Source organism: Balaenoptera borealis (genome assembly GCF_965194805.1).
Source record: "Balaenoptera borealis genome assembly, chromosome: 1".
In the NCBI taxonomy this organism is placed as follows: domain Eukaryota; kingdom Metazoa; phylum Chordata; class Mammalia; order Artiodactyla; family Balaenopteridae; genus Balaenoptera; species Balaenoptera borealis.
This window is the reverse complement of record NC_138860.1, coordinates 189,781,702-189,797,843: the sequence shown is the minus strand read 5'-3', so window position 1 is coordinate 189,797,843 and position 16,142 is coordinate 189,781,702. Positions and strand designations below refer to the sequence as shown.

General features: G+C 55.5%; 1 protein-coding gene across 1 annotated transcript in view; it reads right to left on the bottom strand.

Annotated features, from left to right (window-relative positions):
* The window catches only part of ACOT7 (acyl-CoA thioesterase 7), a 90,625-nt gene that overhangs the window by 29,195 nt on the left and 45,288 nt on the right, over positions 1-16,142 (bottom strand). The window contains exon 7 of the mRNA XM_082342733.1: positions 4,082-4,198. Coding sequence (XP_082198859.1) covers positions 4,082-4,198 — 117 coding nt within the window. The remainder of the gene's footprint in view (positions 1-4,081; positions 4,199-16,142) is intronic.

The following is a 16,142-nucleotide window of genomic DNA, read 5'->3' as shown; positions in this document are numbered from 1 at the left end:
AAGGAGGCAGGAGGTCAGAGCAAGGGGAAGGAGATGGGGTGACGGAAGCAGAGGCTGGAGGAAGGGGCCCCAAGTCAACGAATGCAGGCGCTGCTAGAAGCTGGAAAAGCAAGGAAACAGACCCTCCCCTAGAGCCTCCAGAAGGATCACAGCCTGTGGACCTCTTTGAGACACCTGACCTTGGGAACCATAAAAGAATGCTTTTTGTTTTTAAATCACTGGTTTGTGAAAATTCAAACAACAGTGATGGGAAACTCATAAGGATGGCATGTGCAGCTGGCAACGCATAGTAACTTCTGGGCTCTCCCCCACTGTGTCACAGCAGCCTTAGGGGGTGGGGGGCACCCCTCCCGGAAGGACCAAGAGGAGGCTGCTCATGAGTGGTGGGGGGAGGAAAGGAGGGGACCCCCGGGTGTGTGTCTGAGAGGTGGGATGTGACCAGGGTGACATTCAAGGATTTCCCCAACAGGACGGGTGGGCACTGCCCAATGAGGCCAGGCGCTGGCATGGACAGCTGCTGCACGATGGCCACATCCCAGGGTGCCCACCTGCTCAGTCACCTGCGTGTGCCCAGGACCACCTGCTGGCACCTTTTCCATGAAAATAACATGACTTAAAAAATAGTCCTTGTGCTAAGTTTTACCTTCGACCTAGGGACAAGTTAATTCTACACCTCCAGAAGAAGAAGTGTGACCCCTTGGTCCACGCCATTGTGCTTTCCTGTCATCACTAAACATTTGCTTCTCGGCTCCTTCTTCTGCCACCTGGAGGAAAGCCACTGGTCCCTCTTCAGTGTCCCCATGCCGGGAGCACATGGCCTCTCGATTTTGCCCTACGGGGGCTGTTCTCTGGAGTCAGGTCCCAGGGCTGCCCCCCGTCCAGCTGTGCAACTGCCTGTCTCAGAACTGGGGCACCTCCCTCTGGACCCCTCAGAGCTGCTCCTTCTCTGGGCTGGCGCTGACCTGACCGCTGGCTCTCACCAGGGCAGGACCCACATCCATGTGGGCAACGGGACAGGGAAAGGGTGGTTTGGGGCACAGAAGAGACTTTACCCACCTACAGTTTTGCAGAAGAGAAAGTGAGCTTGTGTCTACAAGAGTTAAACTGTAAGAAATGAAAGCATCTGTAGTGAGTTGACGGTGGGCCCCCAAAAGATCAGTCCATTCAGCACCCGAGAATGTGACCTTATTCGGAATAAGCGTCTCTGCAGGTGTCATTAAGGACCTGACACGAGAGCCTCCTGGATCACCCAGGTGGGCCCTAGATCCTCTGTAAGCATCCTCATAAGTCACAGAGGAAGAGAAGAGAGGCGGGATGCAGCCCCGGGAGGGAGACGGAGGATGGGCCACAGCCCAGGGACGCAGGAGGCATCCTCCCCGGAGCCTCTGGAGGGCGCGGACGCCTGGCCTCCAGAACCGGGAGGGAACACACTGCTGTGCTTCGAGCCCCCAGGTTGTGGTCGCGGCTGTGCCGCCCGGGGACATGCACACACACTCTCACTGCCCCGCGTCCTCACCTCTCGGCCCCTTCACGCTGGAGCAGAACCACGAGGCCAGGGACCGGCCCAGCTCGCAGGCCGCGCCCCGGAGAGCCCCGCGGGCTCACAGCCATCTCAGCAGACTGGCATCAGAAAATCAAAGCAGAGCTACCGGGAATGTCAACCCCACCCCTTCACCGGGTGTCTGACACGCTTCCAATGCCCAGTGCCAAGAACCCAGAGCCCACGGGGCCACCCCAGGCGCAGCCGGCCTCGCCCTGTGCTTCCCCAGAAAGGAGAGTACAGCACGGGGGAACAGGGGCCGCTGCCCTTTGGCATCGAACACGGCATGTGACAGTGTGTGCGAGGCGGCCAAACAGCGACCTTGGCCTGGCAGCGCCCGGCCGGGCTCCTCGCTGGAGCCACAGCGCAGGGCGGAGAGCGGAGGAGCGGGGACACTCCCTGGAAAACAACAAATAAGGTGTGACACTGTCCAACGGCCCCAGGGGACTCCATAACTGTTATTTCAGTTTGGCCCAAATTCCTCTATACACAAAACAAGATGTGACCTGAGAAAACAGAAGCAATCTCTCTGCTCCCTGGGGGGCTCCCCAGGCCAGGAGGCCCAGCTCCAGGGCCCCGGGCCACACAGGCCCACGGCCAAGGCTGTGACGGTACAAGGCGCATGGGGGGGCCTGCGGAGGGCTCAGTGCCACAGAGGGTAGCTGGTGAGCCCCCAGCCCGCCCCGCACTCTCACTCCATCCACGGTGGAATGTTCCGCCAGGAAGTACGGCTAGTGAAAATGGAGGTCCCTTTCTGTGCTTTGGAATACGAGTAACATTTTAGAAACAAAGTCCTCTCTGCACCCACGTAGCCCTGACGTACCCCAGACCCTCAACGTACCCCTAGAAAAAGCGCTCTCCTCCAGCCGGGGTTCACTGTCTCCGCTCAAAATGAACCAACGCGGCCCCTCCTTGACCTCTTTGAAAGGTAATTCTGGTCACACGAGGGACTGAGGGTGAAGTGTCGGGGGTGAGGGCTCTTTCATCAGCTCCTTTTTTCTAACCAAGGTCGACTTTCATTCTTTGGGAGCTTCCCTCAACTGCAAAGCACCTTTGCCAACAGGGCTGACCTTGAGGAGTCTGGCGGGCTCTCGAGGAAGGCCCACTTTGTTTCTTAGCTGGCGGTGCTCAAAGGGCACCCGGGAGACAGTGAACAAGCGAGCTCTGTGGAACGTAAGTGCATTTTGCACAGTGGGTTTTGAAGTCACGTTTAACAGTGGAGCTGTGATCACAGTAATTTACCCAGGGAGCAGTTCCAGAAAAGGAGAGGCCAGGAATCGTGGCACGACAGGAGTCTTCCCTTCCCAAACGTCCCCCCCACCACCACCACACACAGCACCAAGGCCCGGGGAGGACCAGCCAAGACAGACAAGATCCACTTGTTCTGGGCAAATCCTAAAATGACACTGTGCTCTCTGTCTGAGGCAATCGCCTCCTAGCTGGGAAGAGATTCTGCAAAGCAGAGGAAAGCAGTTCTGCAGACCACCCTTCCCCTAAAAGCACCCAAATCCAGTGTGGGTCAGACTGACGTGCTCTCAGTTAGGCCGGGAAGGGGAGGCACCCCTTCACCCTTCCGCTCTCAGGACGCTCTGTCCCCAGCGCTCAGGCGTTCAACCGACAGGCGTGTCTGCAGGAGAGAGCGCGCGGCCGGGCTGGGACCAGGCCGGGGCCTCGGAGCCCGGAGGAGGCCTCTGTGGGTCTGGACCCAGCACTGCTCCGCTCAGCGGCGCCCCTCGAGGCCGGGGGCAAGGAGTCAGCCTCCCTTCCTTCTCCTCTGTCCCCCCATGGCCCGGGGGCGGGTCTGACTCAGCTTTTCCAATGGCTGCCTCCCTGGTGAGGCTCCTTCAGAACCAGTGAGGCTCTCGCAGCCTGGACACCCCCGACCCCACGGTGAAGGGCTGCTTTCCGGGGGCGCGTGGCCTCATCTCAGAAGACACGACAGACAGAAATCACCACGTGCCAGGAGGGGACAGTCCCTGTACCTCTTCAGATGAGCATTAATGTGAAACGAGCATGGGAACCGTCTTGTTTCTGGGCGGGGCTGGGACTGGACCTCGGTGTCGGGGAAAACCACCAACACCAGCGCTGCCCTGGATGGTGCAGGCAGGCTGGCCGAGGAGAGGGCCGGAGGCTTCTCTGCTCTGCCCCCGCCACTGCGTACGGCACGGGTGACCTGTGCCCCCTCCAGAGAGGTTACGTGCCGCCATGGGATCTGGTGGCAGTGGTCGCAGCAACCGTGCGTGTAGGGTCTTCGCAGGGCTCCGTGCCTGGGGCAGTTTAAGAGAACAAGTTTATGCTGCTCTTCAGCAGGATAAAGGCCCCAATCACATCTGAGTTACAGAATTTACCAGACTGAAAAGTCAAACCGGCAAACCGTAACTTCACAGATGCATCACCAAAGGCAGACTCGAGGCTCTGGCTCCTGTGTCCTGGCAGACGGGCAGAGGCCAGGGCCCGGGACAGGCAGGGTGAAAGAGCAAACTGTACACGGGACCCAAACAGCCGAGGCAGCGCCCCTCTCTGTCGGCGGAGTTCTCTTACCTTTTCGGATCTTGTCGTAAAAGTTAATGGCGTCCACGGAAGCCGTGACTATGTTGGTCTTGCAGTGACGCGCGGCCACGATCCCGGCCACCTCGTCCATGAGCTTCATGGTGACCCCTGCAGAGAAGGGCAGGCGGCAGGTTAGACATGGGGAAGGGAAGCCTACTGCCCGTCCTGGAAACAAGTTGTGGGAAACAATGCCCCCGTTCCCACCCGCAGGGCCGCAAACCTGGCTGCCTTGAGAGCTTTGGAAGATGACTGTGGCTGAGGTTGTAGGCCACTGACAAAGTCACGACCGTTCTCCTAACCTCTACAGGCATCCTATCCTGCCAGGAAAGCTTCGTCACACTCTCCACCAGGATGGCCGCAATCAGAAAGCCAGACGCCAAGCGCCGGTGAGAATGTGGAGAAATCGGAACCCTCTACACGGCTGCTGGGGATGGAAATGGTGCAGCCGCTTTGGAAACAGTTGGAAGGGTCTCGAAAGGTTAAACACAGAGCTGCTACGTGACCCAGCAATTCCACTCCTAGGTGTGCACTGGAGAGAAATAAAAACATGCGTTCACGCAAAGACTTGTACACGAGTTTTTGATCCCATGAGAGCATTACTCATAATAGCCCCAGAGTGGAAGCAACCCAAATGTGCACCAACCCATAAATGCACAAGGAAAATATGGCATAGCCATACAATGGAATATTATTTAGCAGTAAAAAGAAACAAAGTACTGACACAGGCTACAACATGGATGAACCTTAACAACATTACGCTGAGTAAAAGAAGCCAGACACAAAAGACCACATATTGGAGGATTCCACTTATATGAAATATCCAGAATAGGCAAATCCACAGATAGAGAAAGTAGATTAATGGCTGCCTAGGATAGGGGATTCGGGAGAAGTGGGGAACGGCTGCTAATGTGGTTATGCGGCTTCTCTTTGGGGTGATGAAAATGTTCTAACATTGATTGTGGTGACGGTTGTGTAACTCTGAATACACTAAAAATCAATGACTTGTAATGGGTGAGCTGTACGGCATGTGAATTACATCTCAATAAAGCTGTTACATAAGAAAACAAACAAAACTAGACAAGTGGGCTGACCGAAAGAGCACTGTCGGGCCAAGGTGTCTAAAACCTCAGGCTGTAGACGTTTTCTTCTGCTCGCGCCCCCTTAACTGACGGGATCAGGATGGCATACCTGCTGCTAACCCCCCAACCCCCGTTCCTGCCCCACCAAGGGCAACACAATATTCTGCTTCTTATCTCATATTTAAAACCTTAAACCATATCTTTTATTAGGTCAAACCACATGAAATGGCCAATATTCAACCATTTTTGACCTATAAAAGGAGCAAAATGATATCGATCTACCTGATAACTATCAGAAAACTTAAAAGTTAGGGGGACTTCCCTGGTGACGCAGTGGTTAAGAATCCGCCTGCCAATGCAGGGGACACAGGTTCGAGCCCTGTTCCGGGAAGATCCCACGTGCCGCGGAGCAACTAAGCTCGTGCGCCACAACTACTGAGCTTGCGCTCTAGAGCCCGCGAGCCACAACTATGGAAGCCCGCGCGCCTAGAGCCCGTGTTCTGCAACAAGAAAAGCCACCGCAATGAGAAGGCCGCGCACCTCAACGAAGAGTAGCCCCCACTCGCCACAACTAGAGAAAGCCCGCGTGCAGCAACGAAGACCCAACACAGCCAAAAAACAAAAACAAAAAACAAAACAGTTATGTACATCCACCCAAGGATACAGAATGATTTCTAAAAATGCAGAGAGAGGCAGGCTCATAAAACCCTGGCTCCCAGGGAGTCATGTTTCAGGTGGGGCTCGTGGACTTCAGTGCCTGCAGGCCAGGCAGGTGACGCCGGACAGCTGACAGCGAGGAGAGCTGGCGGGGACCCTTCTACAGGACAGCTGCTGCTCGGCCCCTCCTACTGTCCCTCACCCCCAGGAACAAGGGCCCAGCACGACCAGACTAACGGTATTTCAAGAGAAGCCTGGAACCTACGAGTTTATGAGGAATCTACCAATTTTTAAACATTGGTGATTAATTAAAACTCTCTTTACTGTGAAGGGGAAACAAAATACAATAAACTAAAAACAGGACAGAAGCCCCTTCTAAAATGGACCAGAGGCCTCGTACAGATACTACAGCAGAAGACACTACTTACAAGGAACATGGGAGACAGGGAGGGGCCCTCTGTCTGGGAGGGGCATACCTGGGGGTTTGGTATACTCTTCTCTCTACTTTTGTGTATATTTGAGCATGTCCATAATAAAAAAGTTTTTTAAAAAAAACATTAGGGTTGTTGATTTTAAAATTATGCTTCTATTACCATGACTTTTCTCATGCAAGATCCTGATGATGACGATAAAGCATGGAGACAATGGGGCAGAGTTAGCTGGCACCTGCCACTCTCAAAGCGTTTTCAAAGATACTGCGTCATTCTGCTCAACGGAGGCTCAAAGTCACACAAGGTCCAATTCTAAAGAGAGTGCAAATGAGAGGCTGGGGAAAGGCTCTTCGGCAGAAAACAGAACCACCGGTGCCAGGTTTTAACCCTGGGCGGCTGGCAGGGCAGGGAGGCCCTGGGCTTCAAGCAGCTCGGCGCTCAAGGTCTGAGACAAGGGGTAACAACTGGCTTTGCGAGGAGCCTCTCTGGTGGGTTATTTTAAGTCATATTGGAAATGGACCCGGGAAGCCATGCCTAAGCCCAGCACGAGTCCTTCCTGGCCTTTCTACCCACAGTGAGGGAGGGGCCTTGATGAAGGCGGGGCAAGTGCCGGCTTAGCAGCCAAGTCCCTCACTGGCCCGGGGCTCCAAGGAGGTGAAAACACAGGCCAGCATACAGGTCACCTGGCGGGGGAGGGCACTGTCCCTCCCACATGGTGGTTCAGAGCTGGGACGGCCTGGGCCTGAGTGCCCCCTGCCCCCGCCTGGCTGGGGACCCTGAGCGGGCAGATCATCCTCCGAGCTTTGGGTGCTGCATCTGCAAATTAGAAGCGGTGGCAGCGGTGACACGCAGGTGACTTTGAGGAGCAAACAGGAGGAGCCCAGCAGCTACAGCTCAGAGACTCAGGGGCTAGTGGACGTCGCTGAACTCCACCCTGATTTAATTTGGGGCTTTGGGTAGAGAGCTGTGGTCTAGAGGATAAATATCAACAGAAAAAGAAAGACAAGGGAAATGTCTCAGAACACCAGGAAACACGTTGGGCAAGGGCGACACCCACCGCCTGCGGATGAGGCCGTGGGTCAGTGTGCGTGTTTGCCTGCGTGTGTGTGCACGTGCGTGTGTGTTTGTTTCCTAGAGGGAGTGAGAGAGCACAGACTGAGTGCTCCTAGGCTGACCTGCCTCATAAAATTCACGTCGTTAGAGCAGCTGGACAAGTGGTCCCACTCTCGAAAGGACTCGGGCGTGAGCTGGAGGCTTGAATTCAGAAGCTGTTTCCCGTAGACTTACTCCCAGTGCGGTAAGTGACCAACAAAGCTCATTCAGTGTCTGGGGTCGGCTGCATTTGCCATGAAACACAGCTGCAAAGACGATAATTTATTACATTAAGAAAAGGCCGATCCAGAGTCTTGAAACAGTTGAATGCAAGAAGGATGACGAGACAGAGGGGATTCTGGTAGAAACTGTATGCGTGTGTCACAGGGGAGGGGGGTTTGCGGGCATTTTAACCAGAGGATGTTAGAAATTTATGACAGAAAGTGTATTACGTGCGGCTGTCCTGTTTTTCGATGGAGACACCAGCGAACTCAGCCACGTCAGGGTCCTTCTGGGAACAGACGAGACAGAGATAGCCAGAGGTTTTTTTTGAGAGAAAAACAAAGAAAGGCAACACTGGAGTCTGGCGCAGGATGGTGGTGGGAGCAGAGAACTAGACGAAAAACAGCAGGCGTTTACGGAGGTCCAGGCACCGGCAACGCTCCAGCGCGTGGCTCAGAGCCCCTCGGGCTGGAAGGACACTGTCCTTGTTCACTGATGCCCCCCGGGGCCGGCCCCATGGTAGGCTCTTAGCACATACTCAGTGTAAGAACAAATGAATGAATGAACGAATGAATGAGTGCTGGCCCTCCCTGGACAGCAGCCTCAGACGGGGAGGGGCCCTGATTGTCTCTGTTTTACAAAGCAGGAAGTAGAGGCACAGAGAGGCACGTGTCCGTGGCTCACACCCTCGGGCAGAGGTGGGGACCAGCCCCTGACCACAGGCCACCAGAGGCCACGCCGCCTCTCGACCCAGATCCCACGGTACTGAGACTAAGACAGGACAGTGGAGAATGGAGCTCAAGGTCCTGCTGAGAAGTGGTGGTGGCAGCGACATCCGTGTGTGCAGGGTGGGGGTCCCGGACCCAGAGCTCCCAAGTCACCTGACGGTGTCATCGGGGAGGGGTGGCTTGGAGGTCGGAAAGAAAGAATTTATATTGGGATTAATATTTAGAACACAGAAAGTACCTACAATTAATCCCTTATTTGTAGGTCCTGAAAAGCAGAAGCTAAGAATGGAAGACTAAATGGAACAAATAATAATCAGCTCCTTCAACCAGCGTTTTGCCCCATTTATCCAAAATGCAGGGACTTCCCTGGTGGCGCAGTGGTTAAGAATCCACCTGGCAACGCAGAGGACCCGGGTTCGATCGCCGGTCCAGGAAGATCCCACATGCCGCAGAGCAACTGAGCCCGTGCGCCACAACTACTGAGCCCGCGAGCCACAACTACTGAGGCCCGCGTGCCTAGAGCCCGTGCTCCGCAACAAGAGAAGCCAACGCAATGAGAAGCCCACACACCGCAACCAAGACCCAACGCAGCCAAAAATAAAAAATAAAAAATAAAAAAAATTTTTAAAATGCGGGTAGAGGTTCCACGAGGGACTTCACTGCTACGAAATATACTGCAGGATCCAAAGCGTGTGCTAGCCAGGATGGGCTCTGAGCCCAGGGCACAGGGGGTGGGGCGGGGGAACGTGAGCAGCCGTCTGAGCTCCTGGTGCCAGACGCCCCATCAGCCCGGTGTGGCACCCCCAGACCACCGCATCACGTGACACGGAAGCTGGCACAGGGTGGGGACACGCCTTATTGTCCCCGTGTCCTGACCAATTCAGAACCTGACACACAGCGCTCAGAAAGGGCCGCAAGTGAGTAAGTGAGTCAGGGACCAAAGGAACGCTGAATCGACCCCAGGAAGCAGCTCCAATAGTGAGTCACAGGACCCAAACCTGGGTAACAATCACAGTTAGTCCAGGTGAGGCCAGGAAAAGCCAGGTGAGCTGCTAGGGGACGTGTTCGATGACAAAATCACTATTCATCTCACACTTGAAGAGACAGCCCCCTGCCGACCCCAAGAGCCGGCACACAAATCTGAGCTGGGAGACCAGGGAGAGAACTGCGATTGGCTGAGACCCACAGGAAACAAGTGGTTACAGTGACGGCTCCTGGACTGAGGCCCTGGCCTCCCAGCGCCCAGGTCAGGGGGCAGACATGACCCCACCACGCGAGTCTACTATCAGATGATACCCCGAATCGGGGTCGATCCCAGGTACTGGGACAGTGATATACGGGCAGCGGGTGACAAGGCTGAGGAGGAATCCCAGCACTGAGGGACAGCAGGTCTGCTCCACAAGGAGAGGAGCTGCAGGCGGGCCTCACCTGGGCCATCTCCGCCCACCTCCGTTATCTCCACCTCCCGGGGACCACGGTGGGGTCAGTGGGAAGTGACAGCAAGGTAGATTTTAGGGCTCACTACACGGAAAAGCTTTCTGGGGGAAAAACTTAGACTTGTGCAGAACTCAAGTGTTTGGCCTTCTACAGGCGGGGCTCCCGGCCCCCCGCTTTGCGTGCGGGTAGCACGGGGTCAGCGCTGGAAGCAGAAACCTGTGCCCGCGGCTCCCGGCGGCCCCGAGTCTGTTCTCACAAACGCGATGGAGAAGCGTGAAGCATAACCGGGCCTTCTGGGGTCCTGTGTGCAAAGTGGACTAAGGCGGCTACTTAGAGGGAAGGGAACTGATCTCGTAAAACCGAGATTACAGGCACCTCGGAGACATTGCGAGCTCGGTTCCAGACCCCTGCAATACAGGGAATTTAGAAATAGAGTTGGTCAAACGAATTTTTTGGTTTCCCAGTGCATATAAAAGTTAGGTTTATACTACACTGTAGTCTATTAAGTGTGCAATAGCATTATGTCTAAAAAAGCAATGTACATACCTTAAATAAAAAGAATTTACTGCTAAACAATGCTAACCATCATCTGGGCTTTCAGTGAGTTGTAATCTTTTGCAACAGCAACTGTTGCAACCAAAGTCACTGATCACAGATCACCATAACAAATAGAAGAATAATGAAAAAATTTGAAATATTCCAAGAATTACCAAAATGTGACACAGAGACATGAAGGGAGCAAATCCTGTTGGAAATTGGGTGCTGGACAGAGTTGCTCAATGCAGAGCTGCCACAAGCCTTCAATTTGTTAAAAAAAAAAAAAAAAAAATCTGTGAAGCGCAATAAAGTGAAGCTCAATAAAACAAGGTCTGCCTGTATAATAAAATGTTGATTACGAGCCCTCTTTCCTCTTCCCGGTGAGGAACAACCCTGGACCCATCGCTGCATGGGTCTGGGCTGAGACATTCTTGTTCTCTGTTGCTAAGGGAAAATGGCCCTTGCAGAAAACAGACAATAAAATCCGCATAATCTCATCCCATTATGACATTTGTAAAGAAAGACTGTTATACCAAAATACCCTTATCTATGATTGTAGACACGAGACATTACAATCAATGTGTCCAGTGAGAAAAGTAAATTTTGTTTAAAAACAAAAACAACCAGAAACCCAGCTGCCTGGTTTGTAACTGCCCTTCCTCTAACTTTGCCCAGCCGGGCCCCCTGTCCTGCCAGAGGGAGCCACCAGCCCTCTTTGACACTGGAAGTCACCTTCTCCCCTTCACTTTTTTACGCTTTAATTAAAAATATCAAGTATCCGAGTTTTCTCAAAAATGCCTCTTTCCAGGTTCCCACTGAAAAACCTCATCAATTCCTTCCCATTTAGATACGATAGGTGCCGCTGACGATGGGAAAAGGACTTTGGCAAATTAGTCTCTCGTGAGCTGCTCTTATTACCCGAGATTCGCCATTTAAAAGATGACAACAAAACTGTAGGATTTGCCGCCCTTGGATACTGCGTTCATTTCAGGAATTATGGGAAGGAAAAAAAGTAAGACTTGCTTGGCCACTAACATGCCAGATAAACATCGGGTACAAGAGATATTTTGGAATCTAACACCTAACTGCTTACAGGTTTGCTTTTGTTTTTGTTTTTAAAGTACTGACAACATGTTGACTGGCCTGAAAATAGAGGCTGAATTTTCTTTTCCCGGCCTGCCTGGCTGACTGGGTCACGCCTGCTGCAAACCCAAAGCAGCCGTCGGCAGCTCAGAGCCCGGCGCCACCGGCTGCGCTGTGGGGGGCAATTCGTGATGCCCTCATTTCTATATTTAATCCCAGCTGAAGGAGTGTGGGTGCCGGCCTCCTATATTAAGAAAACGCTAGTAAGTTCATCTTATTTTAACTAGCCCACCGTTTGGAAAGCACAGGGGGAGTTATTCTAAGAGCCGGTTAGGCAACAGCCTCCCGAGACTGTCTGGTTTCTCCCCCTTCAGGTTCCAAATGTACTTGCAGGTCTCTGGGAACCGGGACCAAGGGCAGAGGAATATTAATTAAGGTAGCTAATAAAGGTTGTTTTTGGAAATTAATGCACAGTGAGTGAAGACGATTGGTTTCTAATGACAAATGTCAAGGGTGAAGACGACTGGTTTCTAATGACAAATGTCAAGGGTGGGATCTGGCAGAGGCCTCAGGCACAGCTGGATGTGGCTCCCCCCGCCCCGGGGCCGCGCAGGCCCAGGGAGCCGGGCGGGGGGAAGGGCTGCCCGGCCACGAGGCCACGTCTTACTTCTGTGTCAGGGAACTGGAGAAGGTCACAATTAAGTTTGCTTACTGCTGTTTGAGAATCAATGCCTTCCCTGTTTTGAACAGACAACAGGGGAAGTAGGGCACGCGTGTTCCTGCCCCAAATGCCATGGAGAAGAGGGAAAGGTGGCAGTGGTTACACACGAGCCCCTCCCAGTGGGACGTGGTGGCCTCGCCGGAGTCCACACGAGGCAAGGTCACGCCTTTGACGGCCCATAACCACTCTGGAGGGTGTCAGTTTCCTCCCAGGAGTCCAGGCTGCAGGCAGGGGTGAAGGCTAACACGGAAGGATTCATGCTCCTGACGTTGAACAGGAAAGACACCGTTAGGGGACATCTGCCTTGTGTGCCCCTAATGATCGCAACCAAAGGGGAAGCAAAAGCTGATTAACGGGGCACCAAAACCCCAAGCACCGGTGCATTCGTAGGGAAGGACGTGTGCAGGCTGTAGAGCTGACTGGGTTTCTCAAGCGAGATGCTTTGCAGTTCAGGAAGAAGAGGGACCGGGAGCCACACAGGTCCCCAGCCGCTCAGGGGACCAGCGCGGGCAGGAGGAAACCAGTTCCGGGATGGGTGTCAGCAGGTCCTTTGAGCGGGGAGGCAGGAAGCTCACGGGCAGCTCACAGCGCCTGGGGTTCCAGGGCTGTAACCAGACCCCGGCTCCCGCCCTTCCGTCCACATGCACAGGACGCTGCTCACTGGAGCCTGGGCGGCAGAGAATGGTGTTTTCAGAAACAAGGATTCTTGCAAAGTGAGAACTGGAAGGAATGGGGGCCATCGCCTGACACAACTCAGCCTTACGATGAAGAAACGGGGGCCCAGACCGGCCTTCACGCCCTCACCTCTTGACCCCATGAGACCAGAAGCTCCTCAGAAGGAGGAAACACGCCTTCCTGGCCTCCTTGCTTCCTCCCCGGCCACAGGTTTGACACCCACTCCAGCACGCAGCAGGGGCTCCAACGAAACGAGGTCACAGAGCTGGAGAGGAGCATCTGTGCCTCCTTTTGCATTTTTCCGTGAAATCGGTTCCTCTTCCAGGTGTAGAGGACCGCTTTTTCATAACCGCCCCACGAAACCCGAGCAGACACGAGCGTCTGTGCAAGGGTCGCACGCCTCGCCTCGCCTCCCAGACCTCCTTCGCTTGGCCGGGGCTCCTCTCAGCCCGCGTGCCCCCTGCCACCCCGGGGCTGCCGTTTCTGCCTCCCCCTCTTCCCTCAGGTCCCGCGAGGTCCCCCGGCCTCGGGATCCTGGGGCAGCCGTGCGTGTCCCCTCGGCGGCTGGACGCTCGTGTGCAGGACGTATTGCAGGAGCAGTTCTGTCTCTGGACGTCTCAGGCGGGGCAGTGACTGCGTCCCCGAGCCCCACACGGGGCTGGCGCACGGGAGGGGCTGCCGGATGCTCACCAAGTCAGGGGCCATCATCACGCGTCCTCTGGGGGGCTGGGGGGGCTGACCTGCTGTTGCCCCTGTCAGTTCTGGGGCCCCTCTGCCCAATCAGGGACAGTCTTCTCTCTCTCATCTTCACTCTCTCTGGCCCCTTCACTCAGCACGTGGCCCATCTACACCTCAGGGAAGGGATCCGTCCAGGCCCGGGGAGCGAGCAGGCCGGGGTGGGGGCCGTTTTACACGGGGTGGTCAGGAAAGCCCTCTCCTTTTCTCCAGAGACGTGAAGACGGAGAGAGGTATCTGCGCGGCTGTTTGGGGACCACAACCCAGGCAGAGGGAAGGGCAGGTGCAAAGCCCGCAGGTGGAAGTGCCCCTGCCACCCCCGCCGTGTCCCGGGAAGCCGAGGAGCAGAGCCCGGGAGCTGACACGGCGGAGAGGGAGGCGTGTGGGGAGACGGGTCCCGGAGGCCTTGCGAGCGCAGAAGCGGCACGAACGGAAGGCCAGGCTTCTACCTGGAGTCAGACGGGAGCCACCGAGGGGGCTGAGCAGGCCCGGCTTGACCTGCCTTCGGCTCTGAGTGGACCCGTGAGGCTGCTGGGCTGCTCCTGGTCACGGAACTCGGACCAGGTGTGAGGCCATTTCCACAGTAACGCGCATGTCCCGGAGGTGAGGTGACGGTGGAGGTGGCGAGAACTCAGGTTCTGACGTTTTGAACGTAGAGCCCGAAGGACTGGCTGACAGATGAGACAGAGAGCCTTGAAGAGAGACCGAGTCCCGGAGGACCGCAGGGATTCTGGCTCGACAACCGGAAGGGCGGCCTGGCCGCCACCACAGGGGGAGCAGAGGGGCTCCGTGCCTGACATCAGGTCGGAGAGGCCCGTCCCGAAGAAGCAGCTGGAGTCAGGAGCCACTGGCCTAGGCTGGCATGAGACAGAGGAGTCCCAGGGGGAGGGAGTGCAGGGGTGAGGATGGGGCCCCGGGTACCCGACGCCGGGCAGGACAGGAAGGAAGGCGGAACGGCACAGGGACTGAAGGGGTGGCAGCGGGCGGAGGAAAGCTGGGAAGGGCGATCCTGGGCCTTGGGAAGGAGGTGGCAGGGTGGAGGGGAGCCAGGTGTACTGTGAGGGCCAGACCCACCCGCCGGCTTTGGCAACGGCAGTTCAGAAATGAGCTTGACGGGAGGCACGAGTTGGAGCCGGCTCCAGGGAGGACCTTGAGAGGGACTGGACTCGGGGGACGGGAGTGCAGACACCCCAGGGCGCCGAGCAGAGAGCGCCGGTGCTGGGGGTGGGGAGGGGGGGTCAGGCAGACGGACACGCGTCCCCTGCAGGAGCGTGGGCACCACAGGGCGCCGTGAAGCACGGGGCAGAGCCTGTCCTACGAGTGGGCCCAACCCGGCAGCTCAGTCTGAGGACATGGGAGCCACGTGCCCAGTTGGATTTACGGCCCGTGATTCTAACAGAGAAAAGCTGCCCATGGCTCAGGACGTGGCCACCGGGCAGCGTCAACTCAAACCGTCTTTCCAAAAGATTTCTTTCATTCACTCAGTGGCCATTCACCAAGCTCCTTCTCTGCAGAGCACCATGCGAGACCGGCAAGGGAGATGGGGACCTCCAGGAGACGAGCGCCTGAGAAAACCACAACCAGCACGGGGGGGCAGGACGAGAGAGGCCGTGGCGTGGCGGCTGGCGAAGGGCGTGCAGCTGCCTGGGAGGGAGGGGCTCAGGGAGCACCAGGAGGGCGCGGGATTTGGGATGGGCAGGCGGACGGCGCCAGGTGGGAAGAACAGGGTGAACAAAGACACCGAGGCAGGAGAGCAAGAGGCACGTTGAGGGAAAGAAAGTCCCAGGGTGAGCGCAGGGAGCCGTGAGCCGCGAGGCGGCAGGGGCCCCCGGCTGAGAGCCACACACGCCGCGGGCAGAGCTGTGGTGCCCCCGTCTCCGGGGTCTCCCCTCTCCGATCCGGCCCTCGCGGCCAGATGGGTCTTGGCAGAGCACAGCAGTCCCGGCTTTGGGGAGCACGCTTCCTTTCACATCCGGCCAGCTGTGGCATCAACACTCCCCCTCGGGCTGGGAAACCCGCGTGGAAACAGCCGACGGAGGGCCAGGCGAGGAGAGCCCCCCAGGAGAGAAATCAGAGCGCAGGACATCTCAGGAACCAACACGGAGAAGGGAACGCCATCTTCAAGAAGATGGATCAAAGGCGCACACACAAAACCACGCCCCCTTTTCATCAAATTATGAAAAAGTCATGTTTCATGATCCGAGTTAAAATTCACCGACACAAAACACACCTTAGAAAACAAACAGACCTGCAAGCAAAAACAATGAAAAGCAGTTTTTCTATTTCAGGCAAGCCTTTTTTATGATTATTCATTTTATGTGCTGCTACCTTACTGAATTTTTAATTATCTGAGTTATTTTTATCACTGAATCTCTTGGGTTCTCCAGGTATGTTACTGCACCATCTGCAAAGCCAGATAGCTTTACTTCTTTTCTGCCACTTCCTGTGCCTTTATTTTTTTCCTCCTGTTTTACTGCAGTGGCTAAAATCCCCAAAACAACGTTAACTGGGGTCCCTTGCCTTACTCCTAACCTCAGGGGAAGATCCTCCGAGCTCCCCTCTGAGTAAGATGTTCACTTTAGGGCTTTTATCATGTCCGGGAAGTAAAATCAATTCCTACTCCGGGTGTTTTTATCAAGGATGGGTGTCCGGGTG